Raw genomic sequence first — 17705 nt, 5'->3', positions numbered from 1 at the left:
ACAACATGTGTGTATTTATATTTAACATAAAAAAACTATGTGTGTATGTATATTTAGACAGAAAAAAACTGGTGAATATATTAGTTTTTTGTCCTTTGTGTTGCTGTATTTTAATGGCAACGCAGTTTTATGTATAGTGCACGATAGGATATGCCATTAATGCATTAGAATATAAAAAAGGATGTTTTTTCTCTAACAGTGATCAATGTTTTCTCTTCCTCCGCATATGGATTATCAATAACATGTCGCTCGTGTTGTTCTTCTTGATTGACGTTTGTGTTTTAAATCATGTTCAGAAGGACGTTTCTACTTAAACATCGTCACGTGACGTTCTTTAATGGTGAAGTATTGAACTTTCCCCACAGATTTCACCATATAACCTGATTTATGATAACTGTAAACAAAACACGGCTGAAATGACTGCTTAAGGAATATTTCTGATGGCCATTAGACTGTCAGTCGCAGCATCCGCAGATAAATCTGTGCTGGACAGCAAACTCATAATGTCATAATGTTCAAGAAATGTAATTTGTAAAACTATAATAACTGGCACATGTGAGACACGTTTGATGTCTGAAACGGACGTTTATTTGTTTGTTCGCTCTGAGACATCACCATCTCTGTTTATAATCAAACTGATCACACATTAGAAGAAGAAGAAGAAGAAAATAACATTCGCACACTCAGTGTTCACTTCTCTACTCTTAATTAGTTTCGCTTAAAATTCACTGAAATTAATCTTGTGAAAGTCGAGATCTGCCGCGCCTCGTCTTACAATCGAAACACATTCAGAAGACAGGAAACAAAGACAGATACAATCAAAAGAAGTCGGTGTTATCAAAAGAACTGCATTCGACTTTCACGAAAGAGCCCAGAACCGTTCTCTGGGAGAGTTGGGTTCAATCTGAGGGAAATCATATCCAGATGATGTCTGTACGGTAATGAAAGAGTGAAGAAAATAGTGAAGAAGTGTCTAAAACATGAACACATCAATGAAAAAAAATTATAAAATGCAGAAAATGTCTATACGGTAGGTTGTTTTTATACAGTTACTTCTCATGGGCTGCATTTATTTGATCAAAAATACAGCAAATACTGTAAAAATTGTGAAATATTATTACTATTTAAAACAGCTGTTTTCTATGTGAATATATGTTAAACTGTAATTTATTTCTGTGATGCGCAGCTGAATTTTCAGCATCATTACTCCAGTCTTCAGTGTCACATGATCTTCAGAAATCATTCTAATATGCTGATTTGCTGCTCAAGAAACATTTCTGATTATTATCAATGTTGAAAACAATTGCGCTGCACAATATTTTTGTGGAAACTGTGATACATTTTATTTTTTAGGATTCGCAAATAATTAGAAAGTTCAAAAGAACTATATTTATTTGAAATGGAAATCTTTCGTAACATTATAAATGTCTTTACTGTCACTTTTGATCAACTAAACGCATCCTTGATGAATAAAAGTATTCATTTCTGACCCCAAACTTTATATATGATATATACATATCCCAAAATATCAAAACATTACATTGTAGCAACAAAATCTGGCATGATACTATTAGTGTGAGCAATAATATCACAATTAAGTTTAGATGTGAACACTTTTAAAGTGTTTTGCATACTTTTAAAACACTTTTACAAACAAAACAAAAACTCCTTGCATCAGAAAAAGAAAATCTTGATCCCACGAGACGTTTAGACGTCGCCTGACAGACTTTTGCGTGTGATGCTCTTTGGTAAATGTCATTATGTTGGACAGACTGTTTTTTGGGTGTTAAAGGCTTTTAACATTCGTTTGCTTTTTCGCAAAAACATGACGATTTTAGATGTGCATACAGTATATGCATCGTACATTGTAAATAATATGACCCAACAACATTACTGTCAGTGATAAACAGACACATGAGCATAATCAAACTGACACATGGGTTCAGAGAAACTTTGTAGACGTTCAGTGTTTTGCAAATGGATCCTCAGTAATATGATCAGGCCAGAACTGTCTCGGCCAATCACATCGCTTGTTAATCATCTCAGCCAATCAATTTGTTTGTTAATCCGCTTGGTCATGCAAAAACAAATTTGCATGTGGAAACCATTTTAGCAAATCACTGTCAGACTAAATAACCACACGCTTGGCCAATATAATGTAGAATTTATGCTGGATAACTATAAAACATTAAACGCATATACAAATGATGATTATGAAGATGCTTCTGCTGCATTTCAGTAAATGATGTTTCATATAAAAACAGTTTTGTCACTGCATTCGGTTCAGTCTTACCTATACGGCAAAAAAATATTTTTTTCTGGCTAAAATATATTTTAAATATATGCTGTAAACAGTGAAGCTCAATGAAATATATTTTAGAAATTTAAAATATATCTTCTTACAACCTTCATATCCCAAAATATTTCAAAATGTATTTCAGTGGCAGGAAAATACATTTCCAGTCTTACAGTAACCTACATTTAGGTTTTATTCATTATTTATTTTTATGTGACATATGTGAATGTTTTCTTGGATTGAAATATATGGAGGGCAAAATATATTTTTAAAATGCTTTAAAAATATATTTATATTTTTAAAATATATCTTCAAAAATATACAAAAAAATGGCCAAAAAATTTATTGGTAAAAAAATATATTTAGGTAATAAATATATTTTGAAACATATTTGAACAAATATATTTTTGACCATTTTTTTTTTTTTTTACATATTTTGAAATATATTTAAAAAATATATTTTTTGCCGTATGGGTTCAGAAAAGCCAGAGACAAACAACACTAGCATAATCTTTAGCAATACATATGCTTTTATATTATCATCTATAAAACAAATTCTGTATATTAAAAAGAGAGGAATAAATGTTAAAGAAGACGTGACACCTGGTTTTCAGCACACACAGAAATATTAAACATTCATGAAGACATGAACTGACATCATTCATAATCATAAACGATATTATATGTAAAGTAAACATTGATATTTCTGCAGCTCTCACGAGCCAATCACAGCCTCTCCTTGAGGAAGCCCCGCCCAGTGGCTTCACACTGGTGCAGTCTGATTGATTGACACAGGCTGTGTCCAATTAAACGCTTTGATTAGACTTAACTGTGTTTTTATAATAATTCAACAACATAACCTAGTAATCCATGCAGAATATAAGTGCCATCCTTGCCCGACTATTTACAAAACTAGACTTTCTGATGAAAATGTGCGTGGTGTTTGATTGTGTTGTGGGTCGTTGGCAGGGTGTTTCTAAGCGGTTGCTAGGGTGTCGTCGTTGGTTGCTAGGTGGTTACTTACTCGAGTCCATCTGGTCTGTAGATAATTACTCAAAAGAAACCTTAATTGTAGCATTTCTTTGACGTGCTTTATATTTTCATTATATTAGGATTATTATATTGTAACATGATGCTGTTTTATTGTCCATTTGATAAAATGAACTGATAAATGCTTTGAGCAGATACAACTTTACAGTAAGATTCCATTAGTTAACATTAGGTAATTCTATTAGTTAAATGAACTAACAATGAAAAATCATCTAAAGCATTTGATAAAAAAAAAAAATCTAATTATAATAATAATAATAATAATAATGCCCATACAGCCAAAAAAAAACAAAACAAACCCGGCTAAATATATGTTGTAAAGAGTGAAGCTCAATGAAATATATTTTTGAAATTGAAATATTATTTATTTTCAACCTTCATATAACAAAATATATTTTAAAATGTATTTTAGGGGCAATAAAATACATTTTCAAATATATTTCCTTTTGCTACATGCAAATATTCACACATCTTATAGACAACAAATACATTTTTTCTTCAAATGTGACATTACTGGATTGAAATATATGGAGGGCAACATTTTTTAAAATTGTTTTAAAAAATATATTTATACTTTTAAAATATATTTTTAAAAAATGGCCAATAAATATATTGGTAGAAAATATATTTACATAAATATATTTTGAAATGATTATTATTTTGGCTTTTTTTGTATATTTTAAAACATATAATATTTATTTATTTATTTGCTGTATGGGTAAGCTAACAAACTAACAACTGTATTTTTGTCAACTAACAGTAACAAAAGTTATATTTTCAAAAAAAATGGCCAAAAATATATTGTTAGAAAATATATTTATGCAAATATATTTTGAAATTAGTATAATTTTTGGGCCATTTTTGGTACATTATTAATTTAATTTAATTTAATTTGTTGCCATATGGGTGAGCTATAAGCAGTTGTATTTTATCAATAAGCAGTTGTATTTTTAATAAATAGCAATAACAAAGACAAAGTTATATTTAAAAAAATGGCCAAAAAATATATCGGAAGAAAATATATTTACAAACATATATTTTGAAATTATAATTTTTTGGCCAATTTTTGTGTTTTTCAAATATATTTCAAATATTTGATATTTTTGCCATATGGGTGAGCTAAATCTTAATAAATACTGCAGCAAAATTGTTAGCTGATATTAGTTAATGCATTAACTAATGTCACCTTATTGTAAAGTGTCACCAGCCTTCCTTTCTATCCCTGATGGCGCCCATTCTAACACTGATATCATTAGTTATCAATAACACTGCTTAGTTCCAGAAATAAAATCCAGGGCAATCACGACAAACGTCCATTAGCGAGACCAAACGACCCCGCATCCTGACCGCTGACCTCTGACCTCTGACCTCAGGCGCAGTGGGAGAGGCTGAGTTTGAGGACGCCGTCTGCGTGCATCTTGAAGAGCAGTTTGAACTCGGTGGGCAGCTGGTGCGACTCCTGCCACTTGGTGGTGAACTTGGTGCCCTTCTTGTCGTAGTAATGGTAGGGCAGCTCTTTGCCCGTGTTGGGGTCCCAGCCGAAGGGCCAGAATCCGTACAGATGCACCTGTTCACACAGAGACGAGGCCAGTGTGAACATCAGGATCCCTGTGCTCAGACGCTTCGGGGAAAGCTGCTTCGTCTTCCAATACCTGCAGACAGCAAGAGCGGACACTTCTGTTTATGTCATTTGTGACCCTGGAGCACAAAAGCAGTCATAAGGGTACATTTTTTATATACAAAGCGACTGCTTTTGTGCTGCAGGGTCATATTTAGACATATACAGTATATATAAGCATTTTTAAATAAAACTGTCTTTGGATATTTTGAGATGTTGCAAACTGGAAATAGGATTAACAAAATCTGTGTATTAGCTGACAGTCTTTAATTCTATTTGTAGGTTTGATGAGCATTTGGGTGAATCTCACAAAACCTGTGCTTATTATTATTATTATTATTATTATTATTAGCACTATGGAATTGATCATAATGTGAAATATACTTCTAATGCCCTTCATTAAATGATATTATTATATTATTAAAATTGTATTTATCAAGCAATGAATAAGCACAGTTTTCATTTTATTAAATTTTTTCATTCATAAAACCTGATTTTTCTTTTTTTTTTCTTTTTTGCATTATGGCAATTATTATGATGTCAACAATCATTTAAAAAAAAAAATTCTAATGCCCTATAAAATTTATTTTATAAAAATATAATGAACACAAAATTTAATTTTAATGCCCTTTATAAAATTATATTATACTAATACATTTTACATTAATCAACCAATTTATTTATTATACATAAAACCTGTGATTTTAAAAAAAAATTACATTAATCATAATATCAACAATAAAGTGAAAATTTATTATAAACCCTTTATAATCTATCTATCTGTCAATTTATTTATTTATTTATTTTTTTTAATTGTAAACCAGAATAAAAATCAATAACTCTGGAATAACATCAAATTGCAAAAAAAAAAAAAAAAAAATTTATTATGTAATTAACATAAACATTACAGTGTTTCCATAAGGGCTGATCTCAGTACATTCTGCACTTTGGCACCTCAAATCCACCATCGCTTTACCTGCAAAAACTCTTCCACCACAGAACTTCAGCGTGAATTAAGTCAAATATCCTCACATAGAGTTGATGGCAGAGGACCAGCACACACTGAACAGCGTTTACCCAGAAACCCCCGGGAAACAAAACTAATGTGTTTCACCCAAAGTGGCACATGTGTCTGCAGGAAAACAGTGACAACACACCCATGAAGGTCAGCGGCTGTAAACCAGCACACACTGAACAACGTTTACCCAGAAACTCTCGGGAAACAAAACTAATGTGTTTCACCCAAAGTGGCACATGTGTCTGCAGGAAAACGGTGACAACACACCCATGAAGGTCATCAGCTCCTGTGTGTGTGTGTGTGTGTGTGTGTTCAGAGGTTTCGCTCAGAGCAAGGTTAGTTCAGCCAGCATCTCTAATACAGTCACAGAGACACTGAACACAACACTCAACCACTGGGACAATACACACACACGTGTGTGTGTGTGTGTGTGTATGTGTATTTATGTTTATAGCTCTATTTATTCTGTAACATTAAAGATTTTAATTCATACACCTCTTCTATGATGAAAATGCTTTCAATTTCTCAATTAAAGTCATTTTGAACATGTCAACATGAGCTTGTAATGATTTTGCAATAATTTTCTAATGTTATTTATTTACTTATTTGTAAGTTTAAAAAAAAATTAAAACTCTTAATCAGTTTGTAATAACTTTCTAATGTTGTTATTTATTTATTTGAGATTTTACAAATTCTTAAAAAAAAAAAAACTAATTTAAAATTTATTTATTTATTTACTTTTAATTTTAAAACTGTATTAATAAAGTTTAAAAACTTTTAGTAACATTAATAACATTTTGTCTATTTAAATCAAATGTCAAACATTTAGAACCTATTTAACTACTATATTAAATCATATAGTAGTTAATAGTAGTATAGTATAGTATAGTTAATAAACTACTATTATAAACCACTATTTAGAAAATATTAAATAAAAGTCTTGATTAAATCATGAACTCTCCCATGTATATGCAATCACAGACTGTTAAACCCAGTATCTATGAATCCTCTTGTGATCTTGTGAGCGTCTTACAGAGTGAAATCACATCGACTCTGTTTGATGGGATTGCAGTAGATTACAGGACAGCAGCTCAGTCAATGAATGAGGGTTAAACCTGCTAACTCTCACTTACAGACATCCTGATAATCTCATCTTCTGCTCACTACCACGTCCAAAAACCAACATGATAGCACTTGGGAAGGCTGCACGTGATCATGATTTCTGCTTCATCTGAGATATTTGCATTGGTTACAAGGCTTCATGGTTGTGGTTTGCAATAACACGCTTTAGTGACTTTGCAATAATTTTCTGTTATTGATATTGTCCTATCCTAACAAACCATACATCAATGGAAAGCTTATTTATTATGTATATGTGTATGTATAAATCTAAATTTCACAAAATTGACATTTGACAAATCCATTGACTGGATTTTGTTGTCCTGGGTCACATATTTATTATACCTTTATTTTAGTAGCTTAGTTCTCAGATCTCACCTGTTAACGTACTGCATAATGTTTCCCGGCCAGGCTAACTGCACCTTCAGCTGGCCCTTGTGCTCTACGAAGAAATCGACGAGCGTTCGCGTGACGGTGGCTGACGTGTGGAAGAAGAAGGCGGGAATCCAGAGGATGGCTCCGTCCAGCTTCTTCAGGCTCAGGAAGAAGTTGTTCCTGTCCTGGATGGTCAGCAGGTTGTTGTAGTATTTCTCCAGGATGCTGGGGTTGAAGGTGGTCAGGTTGGTCCGGCGGCCCACGTCGCGACGGAAGACCTCAGTCGGTGCGAAGTTGCAGCGGAAGACGAAGTCGTAGCTGTCGATCTGCGCGCCGCAGCGGCTGCCGGTGAGGATGCCGCTGTTGCCCACCACGGCGCAGCTGTTGAAGCGCTTGTTGAGGACGGGAGACGAGTCTGGCAGCAGAGACCTGAGGTTCTCGCCGATGGAGAAGACGTATTTGTGACTGGAGTAGTCATAGTGCATTAGCTGACCCACGCGGACGCTGCTCTTGGTCAGCGTGAAGTTGTGCGCGACATCAATGTACTGGGCGATCTCTTTACTGGAAAACAGATAAAACAACATCCAGCGAATGAAACGGAACGAGTCATATAGAAAAAAAGTGTAATATTACTATTTAAAAATACTCATATTCACTGTAAAAAAAAAATCCGTAAAATTTACGGTTAAAAAAAACAGCAGCTGTTGTTGCCAGAATTTTACTAATTACAGTAACTACCCGCACAATATTTTATTTTTTCAAATAAAACCCCTAAATACTTAAAAAAAAAAAAAAAAAACCCTAATCAGTTAGTAACAATGTTCTAGAATTCATTAATTATTAAGATTAGTTAGTAATTCGTAGTAATTAGTAAGAATTTTAAAAAGTGTTTAATTTTTTTTAAAATTACAATATATAAAACTAAAGCTTTCTATTTTTTCTATTTTGTATTATTTCGATTAACTTAAATTTACAGTTAAATACCGTAATTTCATTAACTGATATAATGTTAATATACCAACTTACTGAAGTACTGAAATCTGTTTAGTAACTTTGTAATACACTGATAACCACCAAAAGCAGGTGGTGATGAGAGTCACATGATGAACCAAAGCCTATCACAAGCAGCTTTTAAATAATAACATATATAGAAGGTGCACAGTGTCATTCACACAAACACCAAACACCATCATGGTAACACACATGAAACTTAAATAATTTTTATAAATAATGCAATAAACATTAATTTAACAACTTTAGATGTAACATACAACCCTAATGTACAAACTAAGAAGAAACAGTTATTTAAAAAAAAAAACATCAAATTTGAAATGCAGGGAATGCAGGGAGCTCTGGGAATGTCAATTTACGGTCATTCATTGTAAATTATACGTTCTTTTGCACTTCCAAAAACGGTATTCTACCGTAAAATTACATGTAATTTCCAATACAGTTTTTTCACCGTATATAGTAGGGAAATTTACCGTTAACCATTTAATAGGTTTTTACTGTAGCATTTTTACAGTTTTTTACCGTTAAATTCACGGTCATTTTTTACAGTGTTTATTAATATTTAATATTGTGTACACGTGAACGTGATTTTTTTTAAACACAATTTAAAAATATTTTTTCAATTTTTTTGTACATTTGATTTGATACATTTAATCATTTAAAAATAGATACATAAATAAACAAACACACATAGACAGCAACTACTACGAGGTACTGGGCAATCTCTACTGGAAAAGAGACAAAATAACATCCAGCGAATGAACCGAACGGACTGAATCATATAGAAAAAAACAATTACGCCAACTGTAATATTACTATTTGAAAATACTCATATTTATTAAAATTTAATATCACACACACATATGAGCATTGATTTTTTAAATGCAATTTAAGAATTTTTTTAAAACATTTTTTGTAAATTTAATTTGATACATTTAATCATTTAAAAATAAATACATAAATAAACAAACACACACACAAAAATGGGTTCTTCAGCAGTTCTTTGTGGTAGTTGAGGTGCTATATATAGCACTGCTAAGTGTTTCTTTGGCTCGTAATCATAGGGGAACCAATTTAAGTGCTATATAGCACCTATAAAGAACCTGTAATGGTTCTTCGGCAATTCTTTGGGGTGGTTAAGGTGCTATATAGCACCATCTTTAAAGATATAGGTGCTATGTAGCACTTAAAGTGGTTCCCCTATGATTACGAGCCAAAGAATCCCTTTTAATGCTATTTAGCACCATTTTTCAAAAAATGTTGGCATTGATTTGATAGATTTAATAATACTTTAACATTTTAATAATCATATTTTAAAACTAAACTTAATAAAAATAAATACATACATAAACACATCAAGAACAATAACTTTAACCATAGTTTTAATAATATTACTATTTAAAAATATATTTAATAACATTTAATATTACATATACATGTGAGAGTTGACATTTTAAACACAATTTTAAAAATAGTGTTTTCAAAAAATGATGACATTTGTTTTGATTTTTGTTTTAATATTGTTATTTTAATATTTTTTTGTTTTAATATGAATGAAACTTCATTAATCATATTTTAAAACTAAACTCAAACTTACTTCAAAATAAATAAACACACACAAACACACGAAGAACAATAACTATAACCATAAAAATTTAATAATATTACTGTGACGAGTGGGGGTGGGGGCGGGGCCGAGGGCCGTGGGAACGGAGCGAGGCCGGTGGAGTAATTGATAATGAGCGGAGGTAATAATACTCAGCCAGCCTCGCTCCGTTCCCACGGCTCTCGGCCCCGCCCCCACTCGTCACAATTACTATTTCATATTCATATTTAATAATATTAAATATTACATATACATGTGAGAGTTGACATTTTAATCTTATTTCAAAATAAATAAACAAACACACCAAGAACAATAACTATAACCATAAAGTTTTAATAATATAACAATTTTAAAACATTCTTAGTTTATAAGAATAAAAAAAACACCTAACACTAGCTTCTCTAATCTTTTTTTATTCTATCTATTTGTTTTCTTTTTATTTATTATACAATTAACACAAGCAAAAAGGCCTCTAACACTAGCTTGCTCTATTCTTTTTCTATTCTATCTGTTTTCTTTTTATTTATTATATAATAAAAAAAACCTTGCTACGTGTGCTGCGCTAAGCTAACTGAGACTTGTTATAGCACTTGTGTATCTTTTGTTGATTTGATTGCTTCTATTGTCCTCATTTGTAAGTCACTTTGGATAAAAGTGTCTGCTAAATGACTAAATGTAAATGTAAATAATAAATAATATTACATTAATATTGTTTTTTAAATGACAGTTGATTTATTAATACTAATAAATCTTATTAATCATATTTTAAAACTAAACTTCAAAAAAATAAAAAATAAATAAAGAAATCATTAACAATAACTATCTGTAAAATTTTCATAAAATTACCATTTAAAATATTATTATTTATATATTTAGTGCTGGGCAACGATTAATCGCATCCAAAATAAAAGTTTTTGTTTATATAATATATGTATGTGTACTGTGTATATTTATTATGTATATATAAATACACACACATACAGTATGTATTTTGAAAATATTTACATTATGCATTTATATTCATATTATTCTTAAATATATACATGCGTGTGTGTTTGTGTATTTATATATACATCATAAATATACACAGTACACATACATATATTATATAAATAAAGAAAATCAAGACTTTGTAAAAGAGCATAATAGGACCCCTTTAATATTTCATAGGCATCTAATATGTAATTCCATACTTTAATATTTTAAGAAATATTGTACATATATGCGTCAAATTAAATATGGCATCTACATTGATTAATGTTTATTATTATTCTGAATTCCTTAATATTAAAATCCTCTCCACTGTGTGTGTGTGTGTGTGTGTGTGTGTGTGTGTACCTGGTATTTATCACGGTATGGGGACCAAATGTCCCCACAAGGATAGCAATACCGGTACATTTTGACCTTGTGGGCACATTTTTTAGGCCCCCATGAAGAAAAAAGGCTTATAAATCACACAGAATGGAGTGTATTGAAAATCTGAAATAGCAGAATGTTTCCTGTAAGGTGTAGGTTTAGGTGTAGGGTTGGTGAAGGGCGATAGAAAATACGGTTTGAACAGTATAAAACCATTACGCCTATGGAGAGTCCCCGTAAACCACAAATGCAAGACTGTGTGTGTGAGCATGTGTGTGTGTGTGTATGTGTGTGTGTGAGAGAGGTTCACCTCTGCTGTAAATAAGCGCTCTGGTTGAACCTCCAGCTGCTGGACTCCTGCAGGTTCTCGTTGAGCGCATTATTCAGCGACGTGAACGCGGGATCCAGGAACTTCATGGCCAGTTGGGATCTGATGAGGAGATGCACAGACAGAGGAAATGAGAAACGCTGTTTCTGTTCCACTTCACAGGACGGCCCGATCGCGGCTGGGATCAATGAGAGCCATCCAGGCCGCTGTCAGTCAGCTCGTGCCCGGGGCAGTCGATGGCCGCTCTAATTAAACAGCCGCTTTTAGACTCCACGCCTGCTCGTTTACTCACTCTCGTTTGTTAAAGCTCGTTCCGTTTCATTAGCAGAGTTGTTCGAGTCTGGGTTACAGCCTCAGAGGTCAGGACGACTCAAGTCACTCACAATATCCCATCATCTGTCACACATCAAACCGGCTTCAAAAGAATTGGTGCAGAAACCATTTCACTCAGAAATTGCTAGTAGATTTCACATTTGATTACAAAGAAATTGTAAGAAACACATTGAAATAAATATGAAATTTTGAAGTAAATTTTTTATTTTTTACAAGAATATACAATCTCGGTTTGTTTACTTCAAAATTTCACTTTAATTCAATGTGTTTCTTGCCATTTCTTTATAATCAATTGTGAAATTTACTAGCAATTCCGAGTGAAAATGGTTTCTATACATTTTTTTTTAGTGTAGAAAGACTGAAATAGTATTATTCTTGTTTTCTTGTTTTATAAAAATTTATTTTTTATAGATTTTACAACCAATTTGCATAAACTTGAATGCATAAAATAGCAGAAGTGTTCGAATTCTGTTTGGCATTACAATATTTTACACAAGAGGAGAGGATTTTCTTTTTCCTGAAAATGCTAGTTAATGTTATCGCACTGGACAAAGATATAACAACTTCCCAAAAACATATTTTTTTTTATATTTCTTTGGGATTTTTTCCCCACCTAACATTTGTGGTGCTCCCATTCAAAACTGACCATCCTACAAAAATTGGCTTGTAAATCTTTCATTCTACTTTATCACCACCAAATATTGTATTCAATGTGTTTATCAACTTGTTTTCTTTCATTTAGCACAGGTTTTGCATTTCTTTTTGGATCTGACTGATTAAAGGCCTCATTGATCTGAGCTCAGTTTTGAGTGAAAAAGCATTATTTGTAGATCATTTTGGCTCAAAAACTAAGGCGCATGAGCTCAGATCAATGAGGCCAACAATCAGTCAGATTCAAAAATATATGCAAAACCTGTTCTAAATCAAAGAAAACAAGTTGATAAACAGACTAAATCCAAGATTTTGTGATAATAAAGACTAATGAGAGAATTACGAGGAACTGTTCATTTTTGACCGGGAACACCAAAGGATATTCAGCACTGCATGTGGGTTAAAACACATTTCAATGCAGTTCTGCTAGTCTTGGCGTATGCTCTCTCTTCACTGGCAGAAGTTCAAATGACTCTCAGTAAACTGAGTAACATATGGTCATATCTTCCGCAAGACGTGCTGGATCAAAATGACTCCTGCTATGTAACCTTGACTGCAGCAGAAGCGTCTGATTACTGGCTGGAAATGAAATTGGCAGAAGAGTAAATCAGGACCAAGGACAGCGGCACCGTCTCAGACCATTCTTCAGTCTCACAGTCATCACAGACCCACAACAACATAAACCACAGCACTGTAATTACACCTTACAGTCTTCATGCTACTATGTATTTGAGATAAGCACAATGATTGTGGAGCTGTTTACATTTCAATCAACTTTTGTCATCCAGAAACAAAAGAAACAAGGCCATCATTAAAGCGTTTTTAATTTCAAACCATTGCTTCCAGCTAAAATCTGAGTCCATAATCCATAATAACAATGCTTCCTCCAGTGAAAAAGTGTTCTGGTCTGAATCAGGAGAGAAATCTGCACAGATCAAGCACCGTTTACAAGCCAAAACAGCTCTAAACAAATATGTGGCTGGATTTTGATGTGAGAGACAACAGGAGATGCACTTTTTCACTGGAGGAAGCATTACTATAAATTTTGGACTCATATTTTAGCCGGAAGCAACAGTTTAAAGTTAAAAATGATGGATTTGTTTCAGCTTTTGTCTTCTCCAGATGTTAACTGATGGACTGGAGTGCTGTGGATTACTTGTGGATTATTGTGATGTTTTTATCAGCTGTTTGGACTCTCATTCTGACGGCACCCATTCACAGCAGAGCATCCATTGCTGAGCATCTGATATAATGCTACATTTCTCCAAACTCATCCTAATCTCAGATTGCCTGAGAGTGAGCACATTTACAGCTAATATTCATTTTTGAGTGAACTATTCCTTTAAATTAATTCCATCAAATGCACAATATTGTGTCCTTTTCTAATGGGTCATATTCAACATATACTGTATATAAGTATTATATCACTCTTAAAAATAAAGATTTTAAAATGCTGTTTTCACAACAATGCCATAGACCACCGTTATTTTAGTAAAATTGATATTACTGTTGTCATTTTTTATTAATATTTTGAATTAGTTTTTATTTTTATATTTTGTTTTCATTTTAATTTGTTAAAGTTCTAGTAATTTTATTGTGCTTTTGTATTTTTATTAGTTTTTGTAAAAATTGTTTTTATAATTTTTTATTAAACTAAATGAAAATGAGAAATGTTTCCTTAGCAACAAGATTAATTAAAATACGTTTAACATTTTATTTTACTTTATAAAATTTTATACTTTCAGTTACAATAATAAATCGACCATAAACTTATTTGCCTATAAAAAATAATAATAAATCTAATAAATCGACCATAAACGTATTTGCATATAAAAAATTATAATAAATCTTGATATATCAAGAACTTCAATTCTTAAGTCTGTTAGAATCGAATGCATGAATATGAATGCAGCAGCTGACTTCAGAAATTGCTACTCTGCGAAATATGAGAATGTAGGTTAGTCCATCTTCATGATCCAGGAGCGAACTGCGCATGCGCGCTGTGCATCATGACAGAAGGACAAGTGAGGCCTTTCCAAAATGTGATTAAAGCACGCCTTATTAATCTACATGTAGGCTATATCTGCACACATGCGCATTAGAAACGTCCCCAGACATAACACATGAATTCCAGACATAAACACCACCGTTATGAGATTAATTTAATGCATGTAAGTGATAAATTATTCACTCACCGAAAGCCAGTGTGGAACATGTACATCCGCGGCCCGCCGGCGTTGTCGTATTTGGGAGCGGTTAAGATGAAGTCTTTCTTGATGGACACGTAACTGATCAACGATAAAATGAGCAAAGCGACGCTGAACATCACCAGACCCAGAACACTGACGACCCGAACCATCTCAGCCCAGAAACACTGCGATTCACACACGGAGAACGAGCATGATGGACGCGACGCCGATGATGCTGATGCTGCTGATGCTGAGGAAGAGCAAGGGTCCGCGGCGGCTCTCATCAGCTCCGGCCGCTTAAGTCCCCACCAGAATAGAAAAACAGGTACACACATCACACACACACACACACCTACAATATCATCATAACAAAACACATTCTGCCTTTTAGACCCTTCAGTGGACTGCATAACTGCATGACAATTTTGAAGTAGCCTACATACAACTTATTCTATTTTGTTTTATTTTTCAACTTAGTATATATATTTTTCTTTTTTCCTATTTTATATGTATCGGAGCGTGTTCGTGAATCTTTCGATCAGATCGGGACTTCGGAGTGCGTTTCGCAAATCTTTTTTTCTGATTTCTTTTTTATTAAACAGCACAAAACATCAAGCCAGCAATGCAGTTATAAAAAACAAAACAACGAAAAAAAGATACAATACACAAATACAAATCCTGTAAAAAATTAACCATATTTTTTTTCCTATATATTTTTGTTATTTTTATTCACATTACTTCAGTGTACTGCATAAGTGAATACAATTTTGATTATACCAATATTATGTTGTAACATTGCTATTCAAGTTTGCTGTAATATGTAATATCCATATATTTTATATATACACAAAACACCCACACAATATTGTACTCATATTAATTTACATTTTTAAGTTAATATAATAAATACATTTGTATTGAGATTTTATGAAAATATTAACATTAAATTACATCAATATGATTATTTTTATCATTATATTCGTGTTGTCATATAATAATATATACACTGAGAAAGTCTAACATCCAACATCATGGACAAAACAACAAAACAACATCAAAACCCCCCACAATGTCTGAGCAGTGATGTTAGTATCTGCAGAGATAAAGATGACTGTAATCCCAACATCATGCCGAGCTTTATTATTACAGAACACAGAATAATAACACATGAATTCCAGACATAAACACCACCGTTATGAGATTAATTTAATGCATGTAAGTGATAAATTATTCACTCACCGAAAGCCAGTGTGGAACATGTACATCCGCGGCCCGCCGGCGTTGTCGTATTTGGGAGCGGTTAAGATGAAGTCTTTCTTGATGGACACGTAACTGATCAACGATAAAATGAGCAAAGCGACGCTGAACATCACCAGACCCAGAACACTGACGACCCGAACCATCTCAGCCCAGAAACACTGCGATTCACACACGGAGAACGAGCATGATGGACGCGACGCCGATGATGCTGATGCTGCTGATGCTGAGGAAGAGCAAGGGTCCGCGGCGGCTCTCATCAGCTCCGGCCGCTGCCATGCCGAATCTCGGGCTAAAGTCGGCTGGGAGCATCATCTCAGCTCGCATTCGGGATTCTCGTTCAGGAACGGAAGGCGATATTTAAAGGAGACTCGATCCTGTTCAGAAAAATGCAAGAAATAAACAAGTCACTTCGTTTCGCAAATCTTTTTTTCTGATTTCTTTTTTATTAAACAGCACAAAACATCAAGCCAGCAATGCAGTTATAAAAAACAAAACAACGAAAAAAAGATACAATACACAAATACAAATCCTGTAAAAAATTAACCATGTTTTTTTTCCTATATATTTTTGTTATTTTTATTCACATTACTTCAGTGTACTGCATAAGTGAATACAATTTTGATTATACCAATATTATGTTGTAACATTGCTATTCAAGTTTGCTGTAATATGTAATATCCATATATTTTATATATACACAAAACACCCACACAATATTGTACTCATATTAATTTACATTTTTAAGTTAATATAATAAATACATTTGTATTGAGATTTTATGAAAATATTAACATTAAATTACATCAATATGATTATTTTTATCATTATATTCGTGTTGTCATATAATAATATATACACTGAGAAAGTCTAACATCCAACATCATGGACAAAACAACAAAACAACATCAAAACCCCCCACAATGTCTGAGCAGTGATGTTAGTATCTGCAGAGATAAAGATGACTGTAATCCCAACATCATGCCGAGCTTTATTATTACAGAACACAGAATAAAGCTCATTCACTTAGACTGGGGGGATTTATGACTCATGGAGAGTTTGTATTTATGGAAATTAAAATATATACTAGAAATATGAACATCAATATATGCCTCTCACTTTCTCAAAACTTAAAAAGTATTTTAAAATAACACATGCAAACACACAAACCTTTATGATCAAATCAGGTCCTTGCTAAAGAAACAGACTAAACTGTGTAAAGTTTAACTACAGAAAGCTATTAGTGAAAGCCGGTGATGAATCAGGCCTTTTGTAAACACACTGAATGTCTAATGAACTTTATATAAAACATTAGAGGCAGCGCAGGATATAAACCACACAAATATCAATATCTGATATCTCACTTCTCTACAGAACACAATAAAAGCTGAGAAATTGCTCCTTTTCTCATGAAAAGTTAAAAAGGCTGCAAAGGGAATAATTATGAAAAACTCATCAATTTCAGCAGCAGCAGGGAGAATTAAAGATCAGTTTAGTG

At 32.8% G+C, this 17705-nt stretch overlaps 1 protein-coding gene across 3 annotated transcripts; it reads right to left on the bottom strand.

Annotated features, from left to right (window-relative positions):
* Positions 1-4442: 4442 nt before the first annotated feature.
* On the bottom strand, positions 4443-16606 carry LOC107737477 (sia-alpha-2,3-Gal-beta-1,4-GlcNAc-R:alpha 2,8-sialyltransferase). Of its 3 annotated transcripts, none has more exons than XM_016548961.1 (4): positions 16190-16606; positions 11760-11879; positions 7480-8037; positions 4443-4998 (listed from the first exon to the last, which is right to left on the bottom strand). In XM_016548961.1, the coding sequence occupies exons 1-4, from the start codon at positions 16465-16467 to the stop codon at positions 4716-4718; spliced, it is 1239 nt and encodes a 412-aa protein (XP_016404447.1). In that variant the 5' UTR covers positions 16468-16606; the 3' UTR covers positions 4443-4715. The 3 variants fall into 3 exon arrangements, with proteins under 3 accessions (XP_016404447.1, XP_016404448.1, XP_016404449.1); XM_016548962.1 differs by lacking the exon at positions 16190-16606 and adding an exon at positions 14957-15231; XM_016548963.1 differs by having other exon boundaries at positions 4847-5044.
* Positions 16607-17705: the final 1099 nt, after the last annotated feature.

Source organism: Sinocyclocheilus rhinocerous, unplaced genomic scaffold (genome assembly GCF_001515625.1).
Source record: "Sinocyclocheilus rhinocerous isolate Xijiao unplaced genomic scaffold, SAMN03320098_v1.1 scaffold824, whole genome shotgun sequence".
Lineage (NCBI taxonomy): Eukaryota > Metazoa > Chordata > Actinopteri > Cypriniformes > Cyprinidae > Sinocyclocheilus > Sinocyclocheilus rhinocerous.
Note: the sequence above shows the minus strand (reverse complement) of the source record. Positions and strands in the feature narration are given on the sequence as shown.